This window comes from Acipenser ruthenus, chromosome 20 (assembly GCF_902713425.1).
Source record: "Acipenser ruthenus chromosome 20, fAciRut3.2 maternal haplotype, whole genome shotgun sequence".
NCBI lineage: Eukaryota > Metazoa > Chordata > Actinopteri > Acipenseriformes > Acipenseridae > Acipenser > Acipenser ruthenus.
In genome coordinates, this window is record NC_081208.1 from 7,050,523 (window position 1) to 7,075,127 (window position 24,605).

At 39.8% G+C, this 24,605-nt stretch overlaps 1 protein-coding gene across 17 annotated transcripts in view; it reads left to right on the forward strand.

Moving 5' to 3' along the window:
- Nucleotides 1-23,721, forward strand: part of LOC117425590 (rap1 GTPase-activating protein 1-like) — a 167,721-nt gene extending 144,000 nt beyond the window's left edge. For 9 of the 17 annotated variants that reach the window (XM_058993376.1, XM_058993364.1, XM_058993368.1 and 6 more), the window contains 7 exons: nucleotides 2,632-2,709; nucleotides 6,387-6,496; nucleotides 7,509-7,622; nucleotides 10,845-10,974; nucleotides 15,965-16,067; nucleotides 16,380-16,480; nucleotides 20,310-23,721. In XM_058993376.1, coding sequence (XP_058849359.1) covers nucleotides 2,632-2,709; nucleotides 6,387-6,496; nucleotides 7,509-7,622; nucleotides 10,845-10,974; nucleotides 15,965-16,067; nucleotides 16,380-16,480; nucleotides 20,310-20,399 — 726 coding nt within the window. In that variant the 3' untranslated portion in view covers nucleotides 20,400-23,721. Of the gene's footprint in view, nucleotides 1-2,631; nucleotides 2,710-6,386; nucleotides 6,497-7,508; nucleotides 7,623-10,844; nucleotides 10,975-15,964; nucleotides 16,068-16,379; nucleotides 16,481-18,879; nucleotides 18,931-20,309 lie in introns of all 17 variants that reach the window. The other 8 variants (XM_058993370.1, XM_058993379.1, XM_058993369.1 and 5 more) reach the window with 6 other exon arrangements.
- Nucleotides 23,722-24,605: the final 884 nt, after the last annotated feature.

The following is a 24,605-nucleotide window of genomic DNA, read 5'->3' on the forward strand; positions in this document are numbered from 1 at the left end:
ATAATTTGTATGTTAGCTATAGTGATTTTCATGGTGGTTCAAAGATATAACAAGGTTCTTTATTTTAGCTCAAATTTACCAGAGGTATTTCAATGTCTGTTTCTAACCATGAAAACTGGGAGATAACAATGGTGTCTGCAATTACCAATATATTTAACATTTAAAAGCCAAAAACAGAAAAACTAGGATTAACTAATCTAAATCATAACCAGCCCAGGCCACCGACGTTTGGCAACGTTTGAGAACTTTGTGGCGGTCACAAATTTATAGGGCAAAAGATCTTTTTACAAAACCTATGCATTTGAGTTTTACTCCTTTTGACAAACCTTATTCCGCTACATGCTTATTCAGCTACCCTTGCAACGTGCTTGCAAAGGTTTAAATGTTTATTGTAGAAGAACAAGTGGCCAGTATTGAACTGCAGTGTGGAAAGTATTGGAAGCAAGGTCTGGCAAACAATGGCTTGCCCCCAAGCTGAGGCTATCAATGGGAACCTGGTATAAATAAGGGGTAAAGGCTCACTGGTGCCCCGCGGCTGCATAATTCAAGGAAACAGCCAGAACCAGCCCTACAAACCTTCTTTGAGGCAAGGAGTATTTCTAGTGTTAAGTGTGCATCTAAGACCGACTTATATGAAATCTGTTGTGAAGAGGTTGGATGGATGGTCATAATGTGGCAACAGAAAACTGTGAACAATTTATACAATTTGGAGGTAGCATAACACCTGGTCCGAGACCCTGATTGATTATCTCAAATCTAGGACGCCCGTACCAGGCTCAGTAGTGGAAGATTAGTGCTGATCGGGGTCTGAGAGAGCAGATGAAATTGTCCATTTGCATCTAACTTGCCATGAAGTCCCTTAAGAAATCTCCAATGCATCAGATTAAACATATTACTGCTGCATACAGCATCTGGACATGCAAGTATTTCAGATGGATTTAAAAACATCTTAAATGATCAGGCAACATTCACAAGTCCCTTATTTAGCTGTTGTGTGTTTTGTTTCCCAGAATTATATTTGACCGACTGGTTAAGTCCAATTTTTGCTGCTGGTTTTTCCTCAGAAGATGCTATGCCACACAAAGCAGCTCCCATGAAACTGGTCTTAACCAAAAATCCATCGTTTTTGTAACACTGAGAATCCTGTAAAATGGTTGTCTAGAATTTCAACAGATAGAGTAAAAAAGTAGATAAGGGATTGAGAGAGAAGGGAGGGGAAACAGGCATGTGGAGTTCACCATACCCAAAGAAGAAACTACATTACAGCTAATCTTGATCTCCTAACCTGGAGTGATGAACTCCATACAAAAAGGGTATAGATGGACAGTATAAAAATCAGTTCAAGAAGTGTTCTGCATTGGTTCCATAGCCTCATCATTAAATACAGTTGGCAATAAGGAAAAAATGACATTTAGACAAGCCTCCATTAACATTTTCCATGTTAGAGGTGCTAAATTAAGTGAACAGTTTTTCAGCCTTTGCATCACTGGCCATGTGAATGTTAGAGCACAGATGTGCACTCTTTGGAGAGAATGCAAGAGGCAAATAGCAGCTGGATTGGTTGAAATATCAGTAGTACTGAATGAATCCTGGATGGAATATGCAAAGGGACCTCCGAACCAGAAGATGGTGCTGTAACTTGAGTGGCCACTGCAGTTTAATGCTGGGGTGCATCACTTCCCAGAAGGGCAGAACCATGACAGTACCCACTACAGAGGAAGTTAGAGGGTCACATGGAACAAGTGCAATGGTGAATGAAACCATGTGCAATCGCAAATCATCAAGCTCATTGATCTATTACACCATGTGCAAATAATCAAGCGCATTGATCTATTAAACCACATGCACAAGCGTAAATCAAGCTCATTGATCTATTAAACCCCAGGTTCCCATCCCCTGGGTTATTTCAGGGAACAGTTTTGTAGCTGCTCCTACCTGTAACTATGCGGTTTCTTGGTGTTCTACCATTGGGAATTGTCTCATTCCTTTGCAAAATGCATTGTTTTTATGGCCCTTGTGCTTCCTTCAGTAGGACCCGTAGTGTTATGGACATGTGAGATTATTATGATAAAGAAAGAAAATGCCTTGGTCATTACAACTTCAAACGGGAAAGAAAAGGTAGACTTAAAGCCATTGCTTACTTTGTTCAATAATGAAAAAAATACAAATAAAAAAAAGTGCCAAATTCTGTGGAAAACTATTGCCTACAGTTTTCTGTTTGCCTGTTTGGTATGGCAAGTGGGTATTGGTGGCAAAGGCAATAGGTGGGTATATAATAAAAGCCTGGGTAAGCAAGTCTTTCTCCTGGTTACCAAGGGAGATCACCAAGGAAATGAGTGTACTACCATCTTAAACTACAGAAGCTTGTGTTGTGATATTTCAGATCCTAGTTTTGACAATTCTACTGTGTGTTGTTGGTAACCCTTGTTTGTTCATTAATGTGTCCATTTGTTTTAAAACAGAGCTGCACTTTCTCTCTCCCTCTCTCTCCAACCAGCGGTCTTTCTATTCTGCGTCTCCTCATTTCATAGCTTGTGTGGTTTTTGTGCCCCTCTAGAAGATTTTAAAAACAAAAGCTACCTGCTGCATGAAATCTCATGGTGTCTTTTCTTCTCCTCCTGTCGGACTCAGTCATTGCTTGTGCCAGGGAAAAGCCCCAGTAAATATGGACGCCGCGGCAGTGCCATTGGCATAGGAACTATAGAAGAGGTTCATGTCTAATTCTCCCTTCTGCACCTGCTCCTGCATGCATCTGTCTCTTTGCATGTTTGGTTCAAAGCAAGCCGAGAAAAGCATCATTCCTGTCTGAAACACCACACACAAGCTCTGTAGAATTCTTACACTAGTCTGTTACAGGGAAAATACCCCACACACTCAAAACCTATTAGATACTTATATTAGACTGTAAGTCGCCCTGGATAAGGGCGTCTACTAAGAAATAAATAATAATAATTATCCTTAACATCAGAATATGACAAGCCAATAACTTGCTGCTTGTTCTTGACCTATTTTGCACAGTATGTAATAATAAATGCACACGCTACCACTGTATAGCTTGCGTTAGCCTAAGCAATTCAGAACTCGTGCAAAATGTAATCTTGACCTATTTTCTAAAACCTTCAACACTGGGAATTCTCAATTGTCCTTAATAGGAGTTTTAGATCTAGATACACCCTACAGACTCATGTGCATGTCAGAGATCACAATATCGATACTTAGGTAAAAAAAAATGCACATAACTGGATGTGTACAGAAAAAAAAAAGAGAAATTAATTCACACATACAGCTTCTCACGCATGTAGATGCTTGTCTGCATTCAGGACAGTTATGATAGATCGGTATCTCCCTCTTGTGGGGAAATAGGGCAATTACATAATAAAAATGATTCCCTTTGAGAATTTAGCTCATATTAAAAAAAAAAAAAAAAGATTTATACATTTGATAAATCTTTAAATGTAACTGGTTTATCAAATTAAATGCACAAATGCATTTTGATACTAAGAACATATTTACGACGGCCCCCTAACAGGAATGCTTTTCTAGGTCTGCTCTTAAGATTTTTGCATGCTATTCTAGTTTGGTTGAATTAGAAGCATATGCTTGTAGAAACTATTTTTATTTATTTTTTAAAAAAAGCATATCAGTATCTACATGGAGAGGGGCTGGAGTTATTGAAGTACAATACAAAAAAAAACATGCGTGCTCAGTCTGTATAAAATCGACGATTGTTAAACTGCAGAGGCTGCATCCAAAATAACTACCATGTATTTACAGGATATATAGATAGGAACATTTGAATTAAGAAAATATATGAAAAACATAAAATTGCCATTGAAATGAGCATCAATTAAATTCTCACGCTTTTCCTTCAGGGTAGAATTTCATACAGTTGTGAACCGTCTAAAAATCCAATGGACAGACTCCGCTATAAGGGACTTATCAATAGAAAAAGGTGTGACGGATAGAGTCTAGGACTGGTAATAATTATTCCAGGTTAGACAGCCTTTCAGCACAATGCTGGAAACTAAATCTCTAGACCTCTGTCATTTCTTATATATTCTACTAGCAGCCACCTTCTGGAATCCGAGACGGGCCAGTTGGCATTCTAGAACCAGCAGTGAACCGTACAGAGAGAGAGAGTTAGGAGACCACTGTAACAAACTAAATATGAACTCAATACCAGAGCAACAGAAATCAGAAGGGTGGCATATGGTAAAATAAAAAAAAGTCCATACAAAAGTAATTACACAGAAATTGGATTAAAGATTCTGTTCATTTAAGGACTTAAAATCAGCAAGTCTTGGAACAGTTTTTGTACAAGACACCAAACACAAAACTAGCAAGACACTACCAAGCTGTGCAGTTTGTAGAAGCTCTTAAACTGGCTGTTTGAGGTTATTTTTATGTTTTGGAAGATTAAATGTATGGTATGGCGTTATGGTACCATCCGTACCCCCTAGTCAGGTCTTCCTATACCTTTTAAACCAGATTCCCAGTTGCAGTAGCTCACTGCCTTGTACCCAGTCCAGCACCCTAAATCATTAAGCTTATAAATATGTCAACCTATCAGTGCAGTGTACTGTAGTCTTCTACTGGAAAATACATGATTCCTTTACCAGCCCCTGGCCATCCATGTACTGTAGATCTGTTTTGCATGCCACTAGTGTACCTGTGTAGGATCCAAGGTGTGAATGAAATAGTGTATGTGTGCTGCTTTGAGTGGGGGATAGCATCTCACACTGGGGCAACAGGGATGACTCACTTTATTTAGGGAATAAGTCATGCTGCTGCAAGGTCTATAGGCTGTAAGGTCTATAGGCTGTAGAAACCTAGTCTAAGGAACTAAGCATGAGGCAGTCTCTTACTGTATATATTTATATAAGCAAATAAGTTAATGGCTATTAATCTAGTTGAAATCTGACATAAAGTAAATTTAAGACACTATCAAACATTTTGGGTACTAGCTGAAACTGGTCTATTTGCCTTGAAGTTTTGACCTTATATTTTTGATCTGTGTGGATGATTCAGCTTTCAGTGTGCTGGTATTTGTTACTACACCCAGTCTGATTTTTGAACATAATACAAAAATATCTGCTTGCCATTCAAACCAGTGTTAAATACCCGATAAGGGTTGTATTTGTAAAGAAGATGTATAATATAAACCAAGAGCACCTCTTGGGTCAGATCCTAGGTGTTTAAATGCCATGCTCATTCACGCTGGGTGTAGTGTCGCATTAAAAAGTACCACTTCACAGGAGCAGTGGTTAGACATACCAGCGTTCTGATCTCTCAGTATCAGTTGCAGTTAATGGTTTGTTAATTTTCCCTCCAATTGGCTTCCAGCTATACTCTAATACTAAACACATTTCTTTTTTAGTCTAGGCCAAAACACATGTCTGCTTGACTTACAAGTTAACAGTTTATAGGTTTTCCCAGACCCTGGTTAACACTAGTCTGAATTTCATTTAATACCAATTCAGAAAGAAAGCTACAGTTTGTTTTGCCTCGGCTTTCTGTCTTCGCTGCTGCAGTAGAAATGTTAACTGCCCATCTTTTTCTTCGATTGCCTCAGTCAGTTAAATACTTTTGAAAGTATTTCTGCTTGCCAGCGGTTAACGCAATACCAAAGCAACCAATCAAGTGTGGTGTACATACTGCTGAACATGACATTTTGTATAGACATGTACATCTATCTATAACAAGTACAGCATGTGTGAATGATTGTACTGGATGCAATGGTTAGGGGTGTAACTGTACACCAATGTCACTGCGATAGGCATCAATACATGCACTGGTCCTGTGCAATTAACCCAGATGTGCCTATTGTCCTGCATACAGGTCACTTCGATGGTATTGTTAAAAGACAAATGAAAGGAGTTCAGGAGAGTGTATTTATACAAATGTGAAACTTATTCAAGAACCATTTGGTGAACTACAATGAGCCGTTGCATTCTTAGTTTTGCATCACGATACGTGCCTCTATTACAATGCAATGCATCATGCAAAGAAAGGATCCAGAATCGAGAACCCCTAGTAATTGTTTGTTAGAGCTGTATACAGTACAAACATGCATCCCATGTGAGGACAACAGTATACAAACATATTTATCAATTTAAAATGTTTTGTACTGTTTTAGGGTAACCAAAATGTAACCTCCAATCTATAGCCATTTCTGGCAACATTTGGCAAACCTACGATAAACAAAACCAGTATTAAAGCATTATCCACTTAAAAAAAAGTGTTACATTTTGGGCAACCTGCACAGCTTATAGAGCATGTACATAGACCTGCGATTATTGAATTGGATTGCTTGGTAGGCAGATAGTAGATCAAGCTCTGTCAGATACCAATCCCCTATCCAACACGTCTATCGCTGTGTTTTGCAGTCATTGATTATCCCGGGGAAGAGTCCAACTAGGAAAAAGTCTGGTCCCTTCAGCTCTCGCCGGAGCAGCGCCATCGGGATTGAAAACATCCAAGAGGTGCAGGAGAGGAGGTGAGTGTGGCCAGGGAGCCAGAGCAATCTACCAGCCTGGCCAGTGCCAGGGCAATCCGCCAGCATGGCCAGAGAGCCAGGGCAATCCACCAGCATGGCCAGAGCCTGGGTAATACACCAGCGTGGCCAGAGAGCCAGCACTGGAATGGGGTTATGCGTAGGGCTTCTGATTTTCTGTGTTTTACCCTGACTTTTATACTCTCCTTTGAGAATTCAGTTGATACCTGTTAAGCCATTTGTGTATCAAATCAAGAAACATGTTAATAGAAACATTTTATTTTTATTTTTTAAATTATGAAAAACTAATACTTTTAAAATTGGCCTAGCCTTCATTTACAAGTCAAACATAATTTAACTGAGTGTTTAGTTTATTTTCAATATTTATCCTCATTTCTCAATATTAGTCCAATTTAATTCCTTGTCAGAATTACTTGTTAGACCAGTGATTTTCAATCCTGGTTACCAAGAGCTTGCACCAAGAACTTCCAAAGCAAAGACAATCAAGGGGGGAATATGCTCCATTGAGTCATCCCAAAGACAATACACTCAAGGAGTGTCCCAAAGAACTTCTCCTAAGTTGATGAAATAGGTGAATGTCGCGAGAGATCAAGCCATCCACATTGACTGCCTGTGTCAATGATGACCATTGATGGGCTGCCATGGTGGAAGATGAATCCGAGAAACAGACACTTTATCCACTTCATGCAACCCAGAGAAACAGCAGGACCATCCACAAGAGATAATGAGGTTTCACCTCCTCTAAGAAGTACTCGTTTTCAAACTATGCCTGGCTGCTGTTAGTTCATGTTTTTAGACTCCTTAGAACAAACTGATGCAAGTCAAACTTTCATTGTGTGGTAATCTATTGAAGAAACACTGTACAGATACACACTGCTAGATTAGAAATGTTATTTAAAATGTAATAAAATTGTATGTAAAATATTCACATGTACATTCTTGAAGTGTACAATTATACCGGAGTATTTGATGGGTTGACCCTATTTGACCCCAGCAGGGAATGTTCCCCAAGTATCCAGAGGACAACAGACATTGGTCACATATCCCAGGAACCCAAGTCAGATTCGTCCAATCAGAGTTCACCTGAGATGCCCACAACCAAGAACAGGTTAGTCGCAACCTGTGCCTGCTTTTTAAAATACCTACCAGTCAGCACTGCCTATCCCCAGCTCTACAGTCACCGTCAGAGAAGAATGGTGCAGTGCTTTGTGTTGAAGTATAATTACCACAACCTGCGTAAAACCCGTCTGGCACATTCCCGGATAATAGAGAAGCACACCCTTGACAGTGGGCCTGTGAAGGGAAGGGACGTCAACACTTGTCGTATTTCAGTAATTCCAGGGGCGGTCCATCCACAACTACAGTATAAAAACACTCAATGGTAGAACATGCAGGAATACTAAAATAAACTTCTGACGAACATCTTTTATTATTATTTGTTTATTCAGCAGATGCCTTTATCCAAGGCGACTTACAGAGACTAGGGTGTGTGAACTATGCATCAGCTGCAGAGTCACTTACAAATACGTCTCACCTGAAAGACAGAGCACAAGGAGGTTAAGTGACTTGCTCAGGGTCACACAATGAGTCAGTGGCTGAGGTGGGATTTGAACCGGGGACCTCCTGGTTACAAGCCCTTTTCTTTAACCACTGGACCACACAGTCTAATGTTGAAATGAGATGAAGTCACATTCTTATACCACAGGTCTCCATTCCCATTAAGGCAAGTGAACATGCGTGGCTTTGTATGCTGAACACATTACCCTTGTATAGTTATGAAGAGGTCCATGATCACCAGGGACTGTTGGTCACATAGGCAAAGGAGAGAAATTAGAATTTAATAAAGTTAGAAAATAAGATACATGTCAGCGAGTGCAATCAAGATAGAAATAACAGCAAGCAGGAAGAAGTAGAAAGGGGAGGTGTGTGTGAGTGAGCACTAAAAGCACAACACTTTTTCTGGTACAATGCTGTGATTAGTCATTCCGATTGCTGCTCTTTCACCTGCAGTGTTTTGGTAAGATACAGACCTGATATCAGTGAGTGCTGTTTGAAGTCGTGATCATGTTGATAACATTGTATTGGTATTTGAGAAGTTGGTATTTGTATTGTGCAATCTTGAAATACATATTTACATTAATGTATTACATGGTTGTATTTAAGTCAATTTTTAATACTGACACTAAATTATTGTATTACTGCATTCAGATTGGGTACATTGTAAATCTGTGCAACAGGGACTGGCTGAGAAATAGCTTTTACATAATGCTGGTTTCATTGTATAGTAGCAATGTATTTCTCTTTGTATAAATCAAATCAATTGTGAATAGGTCAATTATCACCAAGGACTGCTAGTCACACAAGCAGAGGAAAGAATATCATTTAGTAGAAGTTAGAAAATAAGATTGCAGTTTTAAGAGAATGGTAGAATCCAGTGAAGTTGGAAAATAAGACAGAAGACAGTAATTAGGAGCAAGTTGAAAGCTCAAGGAGAGGTGTGTGTTGGAACTGCAAGCAGGAAATGTTTTTTAGTTCAATGGTATTTTGTTTATTTCAAATGGGCTCTGTTAGTTGTGCTATCAGTTGATGAGCCTTTCCTTTCTTTCCATGTTTCTGCATGGTCTGGAACTGATGGTTTCATGTTGATTAAAGTGTAATGACACTGGAGTTTTGAAGTGCTCACAATCATATTTGCATTGTGCAAATAGAGTGGCCACCAATTTGCTAGTTTCAGCAATAGTGATTGCACACTACAAAATACCAGTTCCACTACAAAACAACTCTTATTTATATTACTTCTGCAATGTGCCCATATTTAATAAATATGTTATCCACACCAAAATTGTTCAGTATTCCTACAAATTATTGTGGTGTCTGCAAAATATTGTAGAATTCTATTAATTGTTAAGATACACATTATCCAATTGATTTATATTGATGTAAGCTGGTATATATAGTTGACCCCCTACTGAAATGATGGCATGTTTAAAGGAATGATCATGCTGGGAAAGGGGGGGTGTAGCAACGTATTTAGTGCAGCAGGTGATATACTGTACAATCTCATCCCTATCTTACACACAATGAAACATCTCTTCCTTAACCACAAAACAAAAACACACAGGAACTAAAGACCAAAAGGGAAGATACTGAACACAGGGCAGCTAAAAGACCAACTATACAGAGAGACCATATTCCCACCGAGACAGACAGGATACCTTCTTAAATACACACAAGCCAACAAGACAACAGACAGGACCTGCCTTCACACTCCAAACTCTCCACAAGTCTACTGCAGAACACCAATAACCACAGGATTCAAATACACTAGAAATTAACAGTTTCATTCCTTTAAAACAGGCCCTTAATTGCCACTCTACTTTATAAATATAACTTCTAAATCATAAATTAAATGACGAACTACCCGCACAGTTGCTGACAGTTTGGAACGCAATACACATTTATAACAATTATAGAATATGTAGCAATACCAAAAGAAACAAATAGATAGACTTCTAGTCAAGAAGTTTGTCAAGAATTCTCAGGACCACGATTGTGAATGAAGGGAGTGGCAATCACATGGTTTCAATGTTTGTTGATCAAACATTTAGGTAGGGTGGTTTAAAACACAACACATCATCTAAGTAGTGTGTAAGGAGCTTAGTCACCAGTTCCCTTTGTTCCACCCAGATCCTTAAATACTTTATTAAACACCTACATTCAGTTAAACTAGCAAACACCTGCTAAGGTCCTGGGATGCTCGGTTCAATAATTAAGGTATGACTAAAACAAATGCCTGCACTGGAATGTATTGAGAGAGCCAGAAGTGAGTACACTGGTTTAAATCATTACACAGATGAAGGCATTCAACAAAACAGGTGTTCCTAAACTCAGGTTGGCATTAACTGCTAAAGCTTGAACAAATATTTCCTGACTTTTAGAACAGCCACGCAGAAACTGTTGCAAATGTCTTAAATGCATCCAATTAATTTCACTGCCAGTCTGCCATGTTGCTTCTGAGGAACAGAAAATCCCTGGCAAACTAATTTTCAGGGATTGCGTTTAAAAACAAAACCATTTAGTTCTTGGGAACACATACCGTTTTTAAATTTAACTTAACCTGCTACAGTAAAAATGCTAGGCACTTAACATTAAACAGCAGAGGCAAGCTTAAAGCCAGCTATAAGGGAAACTAATACATCTCCATGTTAAAGCAATACAACAGAAACAGGAATCACTCATTGCAAACACCATGAGAACACAAGGGACAGGTGAACAAACGAACCATTGAAAAGACACTGGAAGTGATTCACTCTTTAATTCAGGTCTGTAGTTATTCTGTGTATTGCAGAGCTGCCTCCATCCCCGAGGCCAATGACCTGTCTCGCTCCTCATCCAACGCTAGCAGCTTCGCCAGTGTGGTGGAGGAGAACGAAGTCCTTGAGGAATACGACACCGGCATGGTAAGAACCTGCTTTCTCACGCCTTCCCAAAGAACACACCAGACCCACAAGTGAAAGGGGTATGCTAAGCTACAGATGGCTCCAACACAAAAACAAATACTTCAAATTTCAATATGGAAACAGGTTTGTCCAAGTAGCATGACGATTAATGTAGTAATCCCAGGCAGATTTAGATTTACATTTGTCCAGGCACATGGTAGTCTCAAATACTTTGTCCCGACAAACAACCCCCAACAAATATTGTTCACGATTCAGTGAGGGCAAACTATTTGAAGAAGAATACAAAAGTAGCGATTCTTGGCTTCACTCTATGCAGACTATCCTAGGTAGAAGATGTTGTCTAAGTTATGTTGGATTCTGTTGCGTGTACAACAGATTTAAAGCAAACTAGTCCATTCAAAGGTGGTGAAATACAAAATGCATGCAAAAAAGTAATATCCCATGCAAATGAGAAAATCCAGGCTACTAACCTTAAACCGAAAGGATAGATGGATAAGTCTGTGAAAGATTTTGTCCCATGGTGTTCTCTGTAAAAGCAAAAGTCCTTTTTACTAGGTTCTATAAAACCAGTGTCTTAAAAACAAAGAAAGTGGCTAAACTTGAACTACAAAATAAAAACAGCTACACTTTATACATCCAGTTAATGTTAAAAAAGAAATAAATAAAAGTAAAGGATTGCTAACAACTATTACCTTCAAGCTTCACGTTGCACCATGTGACTGGCTGCAAGAGAATGTCCCACCTCCAGACTTCCCCTTTTATAGCCTAGGTCATTTCCTGTGAGTGACACCTAATTCTGATTGATCAATGCATCATTCAATCCAACTTGTTTAAAAGACAATGGGGGTCACATATCAAGCGTTTGCGATGGCATTAAAATTGCCCCGTTGTATCATGATACTTTTGGCAAGTTAATTCCCTGTTAGCACCGCCAAAATGCGCTGAGCCGTGTAATGCGTTCCACCGCTCATTAGCCATGCATTTTAAGGCATGTCAAGCCTTAATTATATGCATGCACAAATTGTAGGTGGGGCTTATTTGTAAATTAAGCCTGTGATATTAAAATGAGATTTATGAAGCGGCAGAACAGCTGTACTGGTTCTAAAAGGGTCCCCAAATAAGTCTGATTTCAAACTGGTCTTATTTGAGCGCACAGAAAAAGTCAGAAAGCAGCTGATAGGAAAGATCATTATGGCAGCAGTCATAACGTGTTTCTTACGACAGAGAGTGCAGGCTCCTAACCTACCTGGACAACCCAACAGAGGGAGAGTACTGAGAAGAAGGGAGAGCATTTAGGGTCCGCATTCCCCTTTTTGATCTCCCTGAGGATTAAATTATAGCTCGATACTGGTTATTTCATTATGTACAATTGTTTGTATTGGTCGTATAATAAACTTGGTTCATTGAGTATATTTGGTTTTATCTGTCGTATAATAATAATATAATATAAAGTCAAGACACTTAGTCGACACGGATCATTTGTGCCTCTCCAGAAGAGCTACCTGGGCTTTAGTGGGTTAAAACCTGTACGTTATATTTAATACACAGGTTAGCCCATTTTGAACTGGCATTTCTGCCTATCCAAATGGTCTACCTATCATTCAATTGAGGTAGCCCATTTGGAGGGGAGGCACTATTTTTTCAGATTAGTCTGTTTATCTGTGCTACCGGTAGCCCATTTTGAGCACTGGCGCAGCGCATTTAAGCATTTAAATGTGACAGCTTATGCCGTGCCTCATTAATTTTGGGCCAGTTAATACATTCGGGATGGGGTCAAATTTGTGCCACGGCAGAGTGGTACTTTACACTCCACCAATTTAGCTCTGCGTCCCCCAATGTGCTTTAGCTAAAGCATACATATGCTCCTATGTTGCATATGTTACACTTCTCATACACTGCTTGCCTATTGTAGCTCCCAAACTTCTATACATTAACAAAGGTTTAAACATTAATAACATTAACAAAGGGTTAAAAAAAGTAAACAAGTAGTAAATGCAGGTGTTTCTATAAAGTGATGTCTGGTATTCTGTATTTATGATAGGTATTTAAACCAAGGTATCAATTTACAAACCCATTGTAATTAACAATCTCAATGTCATCTGTCTGCAGCACCAAAATGGATGCTGTCACCCTTGCCTATTCTCAGAAACCTTCCCATCTAGTCATTATATATACCCTGCTCATGTGGCTTTTGTCTAAAGTTCAGGTGTGATTAGTAAGGCATAACCTGTAAAACCTGGACCTGTGGATCTATATACGTAAGGCCAGTCATCGCAGGCCGTTCCAGAGTTAGATTCTCACCAGATCCTAAAAGAAGTGTTATATTGATTTACAATTCCCAAATGCATTGGTGCCAGCAATTAGAGTACACATGTCCCTCTGCTCTGAAATGGGGCAAGACAAACTGGTTTCCATCCATGGCTGGCTGAATATCTTTCAGATGCTTATTGATTAAAACCTCACTGTCTCAGAGTGATGTGTGGGGAACTGATCAGTTCAACAGTAGCCCATGTATTCAAAGATAGGATTGTCAACTTCCATACATGTGTAACTACCAGCTGGTTCACACTCCCCGATTAGCACTAATCTTTGACTACCTTTCCTAAAATACCGTTAAGTAGTTCTGTAGTAGTGCTAATCAATGGTTGTGTGCTACAATTTTAATTAAACAGCCAATCAAGTCATAGCTACTCATTACGCTACTGGAGTCAAGCCACATTCTCTGCAAGGGAAATTATTGTAGTTGGTGTGGGGTCTGGGGTATTGTGAGCATTGCATATGGTACATGATCTAAAGATCTCACACTTCTTTGTCAGTCATCAGTTTCAGAACTTTGAAGTACAGATGTACAGTTGACTGAATACTGGTACACATGTAAAAGTTTTGCAGTGAAACTGAGTTACCAGCTTTCTACACTATCAAATAATGTATGTAAATAAGGTCTGGCACAATCTCTGTCTTGCTGAAGTTGCATCTTCTTCCAGACTCTCTTCACCAATCCGGGAACCTTTCTTTGATGTTGCCTGATCGTCTGCTGAAGTCGGCCTGCAGTGTAGCTTTCAGACCAGCACATTGAATTTGACATCACTTTTACTAAAACATTCAAAATACACATTGATTAAAACACCAGAAGAATGCACAGCACAGAATACATCATCATACAATCTAGTCTTTTACATATTAGTCTTCAGAAAGTCAGGTCTTTGAACAGACTCTGAACTGACTTCTGTGCCTCATAACCATACATATGCTTCTTTTATTTTTACTCTTGGGTGAGACCTTAAAATATAACAATTCGCGTGGAGTGCAGGATGCGTCCTATAGCCTGGAGGTTGCCAGTTTGAGTCCAGGCTATTCCACTGCCGACCGTGGACAGGAGTTCCCAGGGGGTGGCGCACAATTGGCCGAGCCTGCGGGCTTGCCTTAAGCTGCCCAGAGCTGTGTTGTCCTCCGATGCTGTAGCTCTGGGTTGGCTGCATGGCGGGCCTGCAGAGTGAAAAGAAGCGGTCAGCTGACGGCACACGCTTCGGAGGACAGCGTGTGTTTGTTTTTGCTGCTCCCAAGTCAGCGCAGGGGTGGTAGCGGTGAGCTGAGCCAAAAATACAATTGGATATTTCAAATTGGGAGAAAAACGGGGTAAAATCAATTGGTGACTATTAAATTAAAAAATATATAACAATTGGCTGCTACTATGAGAAAGTGTATACGGTAATCGAGTACCTTTTATACTATACAAATGCAGCACATATCTGCTACTCCCAGCCATCTCCATGAGGACAGTAAAATAATCTGAATAGTTTATTAAATCTAAGCTGCTTTAGCTTTATTAACATGTTCGTTGGTCCCCATTTAAATCACAACCTGCATTAAGATGGTGAGCAGCTGGTACGTGGGGACATCTCAAAGGCAAGTGAGTATTCCTTGTCAGTATCATACAAAATAAATACATTTCACACAAACCCAAACACAACATGCTCAGGATGTCCATGTTCTTCAAATCAGTCAGAGCAAGAACTTGTCTACTCCAGTTAATAAATCGCAGCACATGTAAAACTTGCATTTTTCTGAGCTTCAGAAGTTCTTAACTAAGGGCTTCAAATGCCACCCAATCCACACAGTATTTGTCGCACCTATTGCATGTGCTGGAGAATCTGAATATTAGGCACACTATGTGCCAGGGGTGTTAAACTGCAGGGGTGTTGAACTCAGGTGCACATTTACTAGGATCAGTTCCTGCTAATCCTTTCCTCAGGGAACTGACCAAGTTGGAGTTGATAGTCTTTAAGGGGGTCTGCTGTGTTTAAAGTGTAGATCCCATGTCACATGGATGCTACACAAGGTGTGGATCGGCTAAAGTAATAGTAAACTAAAAGGGAACCCACTTTTAGCAGATTCTTTGGACCAAACCCTGTACTACAAAGTCCCTTCAGGAAGACCACAGAGGCGCTATGATCATCTTGAACCTTAATCCCATGCACAGTGTATGCTGGTGTGTCGCAATGCATCTCAGCTCATTAAATTACATCTAGGTGGAAGTGATAGGGACTGAACCAACGACTCTTGACTCGAGAGAACTTAACGATCACCCAAATGAAGATTCCGATAAGCAAGGACTGTCGCAAAAGGCAAGGGGCTAGAAAGCAACCCCTATGGTCTCCTATACCATCTCCCCTGCCCCCTTGCTCCCGTGGGAATGAAGCTTTAGCAGCTAGGCTGCTTTATTCTATAGGAGAGCCTGCTTGTAATGCTACCAAAGCCACACAGGTTTCTGCTCACCCCTCAACCCCATTCCCTCTTGGAGATCCTTACCTACCATAGTGATTAGCTACTGTCGCACCCAGTATTTCTGTGTTGACCATAAATTGAGTTGCGGTAGCGCTGCTCGAGGGAAGAATTGCTTATTGAAATGTTGTGCATGTATTTGAAGAGGGGGGTGATGATCTAAGCACTTGCAGCCTTATAGCTGTGCCTTCTCTCACTCTGTTGACAGGAGAGCCTGTCGTCCGCTGGGACCCCTCACAAACGGGACTCCTTCACCTATAGCCCCTGGCTCGAGGACAGTGTCAGCAGTGCCAGCGGGGGGAACTCACCAGGTACAGAGGGCTACGAGGAGCGGCCCCATCACGGCAGGCAGCCCATTGAGGCTTGTCCCTTGTTATAAAATGGGCTTTGGGTTAGCTATAATAAAATGAGCATAACTTCCCTAGACTTGTATGGCTGTTTAAGTTAATATTCTGCTTGCCTTTTTAAGGACCATTTTCATATTGGTGAGATAACCTCTATATTAACACTAAACATGTCAAGTTTTAGAACTCAGTGTTCACTCAGTGTTTGTTTTTTAGTGCTTCTAAATTCAGACCCTGACAAAGCCCTTTATAATAATCAGCACCAACCTCTCCCCGCAGTGCCACCGCGCTGCCCCCAGCCCGATTCAGGAAAGCCAGCAGAGCCTTCGAGACCCGAGATCCGGATCAAACTTGAGAAGCCCCATGAGCAGACGTCATCGGTAAGGGAACCACAAGGGAGATTCACCCAGGGCAGGGGGATGGGTGTGGGAAAACACATGCCACCCTCTTTATTTTTTCTTCCATAATTCTCTGTGATCCTTTATTTAAGAAACTTGAATTGACTACTTTAAACTGGGAGAGCTGGTGGGTAGCGTGGGGGCTCTGCTACCCAGTTGTGTATTTAAAGAGTAATTTCACAGAGTGATTGAGTATAAACCCAACCCCATCCCTGTATTTGTGCTTCATGTTCAAAACAGGAAGGATGTCAAGTCATTTACACTGCAGCCAAGGAAAGAAATCATTTCTAATCAAAATGGAAGATACCATTCATCGAAACGTGTAACCTGTAAATATTTTGAGAAAGTGCTACCCGCAATAAAGCATCATCATTTTAGACAATTTGGTACAATTGGCTTTCATTTCCCTCCCACACATGACACATGTATGTGTACAGGGACGTGTGACATGTGTATGTAGCCACCAAGACTGGTACAACATTTTTGGGGATAAAGAACAAATGTCCAACCCATTTTACTAGGTGTCAATCTGATACTGTATACTCGTTCCATGTATTCAGCTAGCCCTGTTTTGTCAATAAGGGGTGAGTCGGGATACCGGTTTCATGGTTTAGGTACACTACGGTATTGACACCATTACTGTTGTGCTGTATCGCAAATATCAGAATTACGGCATACAACGGTTAATGCTATGTTCATGTTCCTATGAACAATGTGAAGGCAAAAGGCCATTTTCATTTGAGCTCATTAAACATCCTGTACAAAACAAGTCTCAAAAACTACTCGGCTTGCTCACATAGCTTCACCGGTAAAAACCCAAATAGTTTGTGGATTATTCCTTCAAGAATAAAAGGAAAAACACTGCAAAGAGCTGAGAAAAGTAAAGTAGCTACACAGGTTTAGCAGCATCACTTGTATTAAGGCTATCTTTACTTTCAGTGACGCATCATTATGATTTTATTAGAATGCTGCCTCATAAAAGCTACAGTAATACAAGGATTATTGTCTTATTCATTGTGTTAATGTAATACAGTGTTATTTTAATGTCGTTTGAACTGATTACTGTATTTTGATAATGGTTTTAGAGGAAACTGTCAGCCACACAGAATTCAATGTCAGTTTATTAGCAGAGACAAGAGACTGCAGCAGGAAAGTCTACTTATTCTCAAAGCTGTTTCGTTTTCAAAACTTCAGTATGTTGCAGCACCACATTGTTTTGAGAAAGTCATAATAATAGTTTGAATAATACATACTGTCGCAGTTAAAAAATTCTGATCGTCTGTAAAAGAAAACTGTAAAATTGTTCTGCCTTTTTTCAGCTTTTTATTATTAATTATTTCTTAGCAGACACCCTTATCCAGGGCGACTTACAATGGTTACAAGATATCACATTATTTTTTCATACAATTACCCATTTATACAGTTGGGTTTTTACTGGAGCAATCTAGGTAAAGTACCTTGCTCAAGGGTACAGCAGCAGTGTCCCCACCGGGGACTGAACCCACGACCCTCTGGTCAAGAGTCCAGAGCCCTAACCACTACTCCACACTGCTGCCCTTTGGCTGTATTAAAATATAAAATAGTTTAAAGCACTCTGTGAAAGGAAGTGTGATTTCTAAAATTACCTGTATAGTATTTCTCCATTTTTTGTAAATCTTAATTTTATAATTTACACGATTTATACCATGGTATTAAGGTATTTTTTTTACAATTATCGTATCGTGGAGATTGTATACCGGCCCACCCCTAGTTTTAATGTCTTAGTCAATCAATGTAACTTCTATGAATATTAAGGAAGAAAACACTACAAAAAATATTCGGTGCAGCGATAAGCATTCAGAAATTAAGCCTTACCCTATTACCTTTTGTTATTCAATAACATCCTCAACTGACACTAATTAGCATAGCATGCTCTGCAAGTATGTGATCAAACTGCAGGAATAATATCCAAAATAATGTTCTCTACACTGTATGCAAATTGTATGTAAATATTTATTGGGTGTATCTAGTTCAGTATTGGTCAATTATAGTTCGGTATTTCGCTTCACTGGAAAGTGATTTTTACAAAACGGAAGCTAACTGTAAGACACTTGAGGGGGTGCAGGGTGAGTGATGGTTTTAATCTCGGTGGTGCCAAGTTATCTTGACTGGCTGACCACAGGTAATGCTGCATTGGCCTTTGCACAGCCGCGTGGTAGTGAGGTCCATGGACAGTCTGCCTCAGCATACCTCAGAAACCTCTACTGGTCTTGTTAATCGAGGACAATGTTTTGAAGCTGCATGTGTGCCCTTGCCCTTGTACTGCACCTGTTCATCATGCCCCCTCTTTAACCCTGTTTAACCCTTTGTTGTGCTCCTTTGCATCTGTGTGTCCTGTCCAGAACTGCTAGCCTCTCTGTCCCGATCGATTCATGGATGTCCATCTCCAGCAGGTCAGAGCATTCCCATTTTTATCTCAATTTCTTGGGGGAGGTGTTTACCAGGCAGATCAATTTGCTGGGCCCTTTTTCTGAAACCTAAGACAGATTTATTCTTGTAATTTCAGCAGCATTGAAGAAGAGTCCTACTCAATACATTCCATAAGTTGTCTTAAGAAGTCATGATGACAGTTTTGAGAGAAGCAACTGTTCTAGCTAACGTGTATTTGCATTTAAAAAACTATCTGACATCACACTAGATTAAGAAAAGCTCTCAGCTTTCCTGTGTTACTTTCAGGTAGTCTGTTACACTTCCTTATTTATTTACATTACATTATTTTACCTCATCACTGTCTTCAGGGTCTATCAGCATGTCAGTCAGTGAAGCAGCTGGTCAGTTAATGACTGGAGATCATTAGGAAACTTTGCCATCGAAGATCAGTTGATAGAAGCGTGGTAGAAATTAATCAAATCTACTTGATTAGATCCAGTAGGCAGTAAACACACTGAAGCCAATGGGTGAGTTGTCACCCAATGATGCAGAACAATTTCAAGCTCTAAAGAAACACAATGTGCACTACTCACCTCTACTTTCTTTCGGTTGGATAGGCCGATTCAAAACAGCTTTCAGTGCCACAGACTCTCTGCCACCCATTCAAAGCTGCTCAATGTTACTCCAGATCTTTCAAATCACTCTGATCCAGGTGAAAACAAGCATGCCAGAAGCTGAGCTGTCTGAACATGTTGGAATATTTCACTCAAACTGCTCTGCAGCATGCAGATCTGTTGTATTCCATGCTGTTCTACCGTGTATGTTGCTTGTAAGGTGTACAGCATACTTGGTCAAAGATGCAAGCACTATAATGTATTGGGGACAAACCCATAACCACAATGATATTACCATTAGTTTAATATTGATGACATATCAAACGATGTACCATTTTCCAGAAATGTCTCTGTAGAGTCTGCTTTTGAGGCTAAGAGCTGGAAACTATTGCAGGTTACAAACCTGAGCTCGTGTGATGATGGCAAAGATCGATTGTGAAAAGAGATAAGACAGGTCTGGCATCTACCAACGTATGAACAGACATCATAGAATAGTGAGAACGTATAAAAAATATGTAAATAAATTAAGGCATACTGAATCTATAGCCAATTAAAAGAACAAGCCCTTTAGCAAAACATTGGCTAAGAGTTTATTTGATAAACTCCACCGAGATGAGCCACAGTACATTTTACAGCACTGGGGAATCACCCTGGATTGCACCAACCACGTATCTGTGTTTATACCAGGATTACCTGTAAAGAAAATATGGAACCATTATTAAAGAACTAATAACGTGTTTCAATCTTGTGTATAACCTAATCCAACACTTGTTTTCTATGTCTGGCAGCATTCCCATAAGAAACACAAAATCAAGGAGCTGAGACGAGCACGGATGTTTGCCACGACAGACGATGACAGCCAGCCTCCTGGGTTCTGAAACACTACTAGCATCACTGCGATATGAGTATTACACACATCCTCCGGGTCACGCAGCAAAGGTGCCGGGAGGCACAGGACTCTGAACGTGTAACTAGAAACCTCATACCACTGACCATGTGACATACCACATTCCCAGCAGCCCTTGCAGGCTGCGCCAAGGGGCCCGCCTCGAATCAAGAAGGACCTGATTTGCACTGTGTTCATGTTTGTTTGTTTATTTATCAGTTTTATTTAACACTATACCGTACTAAAGCTTTTGTCTGTATAACTAATGGACCAAGAATGCTTTTACCTCCAAGTGATAAACAACAGAAACGGAGACATTTTAACTTTTTGACCACAAGGGACAGTTTTTACAAGATGATAAATCTGAATTGCCAACTCTTTCCAGGTTAAAACTATTGCAGCTATAAGGAAACTCCTGCTCCACTGCTCTGTTTACAGAGTTGATCAACACCTACAAACCAGGTCAGATTAGACAGTCGGCAATTAGGGGCAGTTTCCTAAACTCACGATTGACTTTGAAGTCGTGGAGCCATTGGGAGAGTAGACGTCATTGTGTCCCAGCTTGTCCTTCATTGGGAGAGTAGACGTCATTGTGTCACAGCTTGTCCTTCATTGGGAGAGTAGACTCCATTGTGTCCCAGCTTGTCCTTCATTGGGAGAGTAGACGTCATTGTGTCCCAGCTTGTCCTTCATTGGGAGAGTAGACGTCATTGTGTCACAGCTTGTCCTTCATTGGGAGAGTAGACTCCATTGTGTCCCAGCTTGTCCTTCATTGCGAGGATAGACGCCATTGTGTCCCAGCTTGTCCTTTATTGGGAGAGTAGACTCCATTGTGTCCCAGCTTGTCCTTTACTGGGAGAGCAGACACCATTGTCCCCCAGCTTATCCTTTACTGGGAGAGCAGACGCCATTGTGTCCCAGCTTGTCCTTCATTAGGAGAGTAGACGCCATTGTGTCCCAGCTTGTCCTTCATCGGGAAAGTAGACTTCATTGTGTCCCAGCTTGTCCTTTATTGGGAGGGTCGTCTTCAGTCCAACCATGACTGAAAGTGACTAGGAACTGGGGAATCGTTAAATGTAATTCCATCTGACCTTCACAAATCAACCAATAGTGACAGAAAAATAAGACAGATACATCTTTATATTGTATAGCAGCCAACTAACCATGTTAAAACATACCAACATATTGTAGTCAACTACAGTATTTATACTACAGGAGTCAATGAAGGCAAGACCAGGTTATAAATGGACACATCTATGGAAGGGTGAGAAGCTGGGAAGCGGTTTTAATCTGCAAAGCCAACTGGAGTGGTTTCATCTGATCTCCACTACCTTACACTGCCAGTGTTTTGCGTCAAATCCGTCTTCCTATTCAGCACCACGGTGTAATAAGCAGGCTGTTTCATTTCTTATTCATTCGTAAGGCTGCTCATTTGACATTCAAAACCATAGAAATTGCCCCACTAAAGAAGATAAAGCTCTCAGCTGACAGTTAGATATCGAGCTATTCCCCTGCGTCTTTCAGGGCTTATTCAGCGAATGCAAGCAGGACCTAGCAGGTAGCAGATATCACCATTTCTGTTCCGAATGAAGAGGCGCTAAATTAACAAGTGGTTTTACTGTGTCAGTTCTGAAGCTATAGGAGAAAAGCGTATGCTATAGGCAGTCACAGACTAGATTTTAGCATTTACCTATAACCCATCTTGCTAGATGTACACAGAACAACAGGCCAGTCAAAGAAGGATCTCAGACTAGAAGTTATTATTATTTTTATTTTATTGATTGTACATAAAGATAAATTATTTATTGTCATCTGCGTACTGAGGCAACTGGAATTGCTGTTTTAAGGAGGAGACACTAGAAGGAATCTATTTTGGCCGATTTCCCTCTGGGGATGCACGGCTGTGCAAGATACTTCAGAGAAGACACCCTTAAAGTACCAAGCGGTAAATATCACAATGTTGTGTTATCGCAGAAATGTATTTATAAAATGTATGTGCATTTGATTTGTGTGTTTTGATGTATATATTAAAAGATAATGCTATTTCATTTTTTTTCTGCCAAAATATCATCGAGGAGGGGTATACAGGGATATTCATCTTTAAACACTGCTGAAGGGTTAATTTTCTTCTTTTAAGTTAATTTAATTGAAAGGGGGGGTTTGCACCTGTAAGTAAATGTTACTGTAGCTTTTATTTTATTAGCCCTTAAAATAGCTTATGGGCTACAATCTGTTTGACTGGAACACTAAACATTTCCTGCAAATGAAAAATAATATGAAAATTAGAAGAAATGCATTATGTAAAGTTCAATTTGAATTATATATATATAAAAAAAATAATAATAATAATAAAAAAACTTATACAGTAGTTACCAACATATTTTGGAGTGAAACCCACATCCATTTTCCAGTCCAACACAGCTGCCACATTGAGATTTCATAAAAAAATCAAAGTGCACCTCTGGTTATATATTTGGCAGCTTTTCGATCTGCTTTGTGAATACAACGTCCGACAGGGCTGGGATTCCACCTAGAAAGGCTTTCGAAGTTGGAATAGGGTTTTGCACAAGCCAGAACTTAAACACAACTTTTCTTTGTGCGCTATTTTTAAAAAGCTGCATCATCCTCCTATTTTCCTTGGAAACTGTAAAACCAATATTTTCACACTAGGAGAGAAAAAAATAAGACCGCCAAGCTGCTTACGCCTCTTAGCTGAGTCACAAACAAACTCACTTGATGCTGTGTTTGTGAACCCAGCCTCTGTCGAGACGCCATGTTTCCATTTCACTGGCTCTCCCGTCACTGCATTGATAACACTGGGCAGGCTGCTGCTTTCCATAGCCGTGTATGTGCTGCTTAAAATTACCAAACACAGCTGTTAGTAAACAAATGCGTTGCAAAACTATCTATCTCAAAACCATCATCAGAATGCATTGGGCTTACATGGATAGGAAACATGGAGAACTGTACAGACATGGGCTAAAAATAAAATGTGACTGCTTCACAGGAGAATCCTGTTGTAAATTGAAATTTGAAAAGACAATCTAGTCACAAAAAATCAGAGAATTAAGCAAGATGGTGCACTGCCCCAATGAAAGTGCAAAATAAGGAGATATAGACTGGTACCGAAAACACAGATCGACATCATAGCTTTTGGTGTAAAGCTTCTTAATGTTGTGGTCTGTGAAATATACAGCTTGTGTAGACTGCTTAAAGAATTAGGCAATGAGGTTGTGGCGCCCTGTGGCATAGTCATGTTCTATGTGTGTGTGTGTGTGTGTGTTTTTTATTATTATTATTAGTTTTTTTTTTTTTTAATAAAACAAAGCACAAAAAAAAATTAGTTGACAACAAGACATCAAGTAAATGTTGAAAAAAAAAAAACCAACCTTTTACCTTTGCTAAATTTTAATTATTGTATTTGCGTTCCAGTGATTATCAAACGCTAAAAACGACACCATTTGTCAGAATGTTCTATTTGTAAATATTGCTTTTTGTAAATATGGCCAACAGAAAATAAAAAAATAGAAACACAAACATTAATGCAATGGGTGTACATTCTCTCTGTGACAGTGTCTTTAAGTGTGTTATTTTCGTATTTATAATCAATGGTTCAAAAGCAGTGTTACCAGAAGTAATTCTCAAACTGGGCAAACTGAGGCCCTCTGAAACGATGTGTCTAATGTCACAGACCGCCCTATTCAAAAGGGCTATTACAAATCTATTTTAGAAGTGCACCATACAAGTACGCACAAGAAATAAAACTCATCTTCTTAGGGACAGACTTGCATAACTCAGCATTACACTGTAATCATAAAGAAATAAGCACAAATAAAACTTACATTTATCTAGCACCTGGCATTAAGACTGATCCCAAGGCACTTAATTACTGTCACGCATGACCTACAAGAAATTAGTGGCTTGGCCAATTGATTGCAGAGGAATACTTGTAACGTAGGTATTCAGGCTAATCACAATACAAATATTGTAAAACATTAATCTGAATTAATCATATCTGAATGATGTGCTGTGAACCAGTTTAACACCCACCATTGGACAGATCTCGACATTTGTTCCACCTAAAGGATTTTAAATATGCTTTTAGCACCAAGCATCAATTTCGATTAATTTCTTCAAACTAGGTTTCAATTGGCTCACTTCTTTCGCTTCGCTCACTGAGTAAATCCATTTAACACAT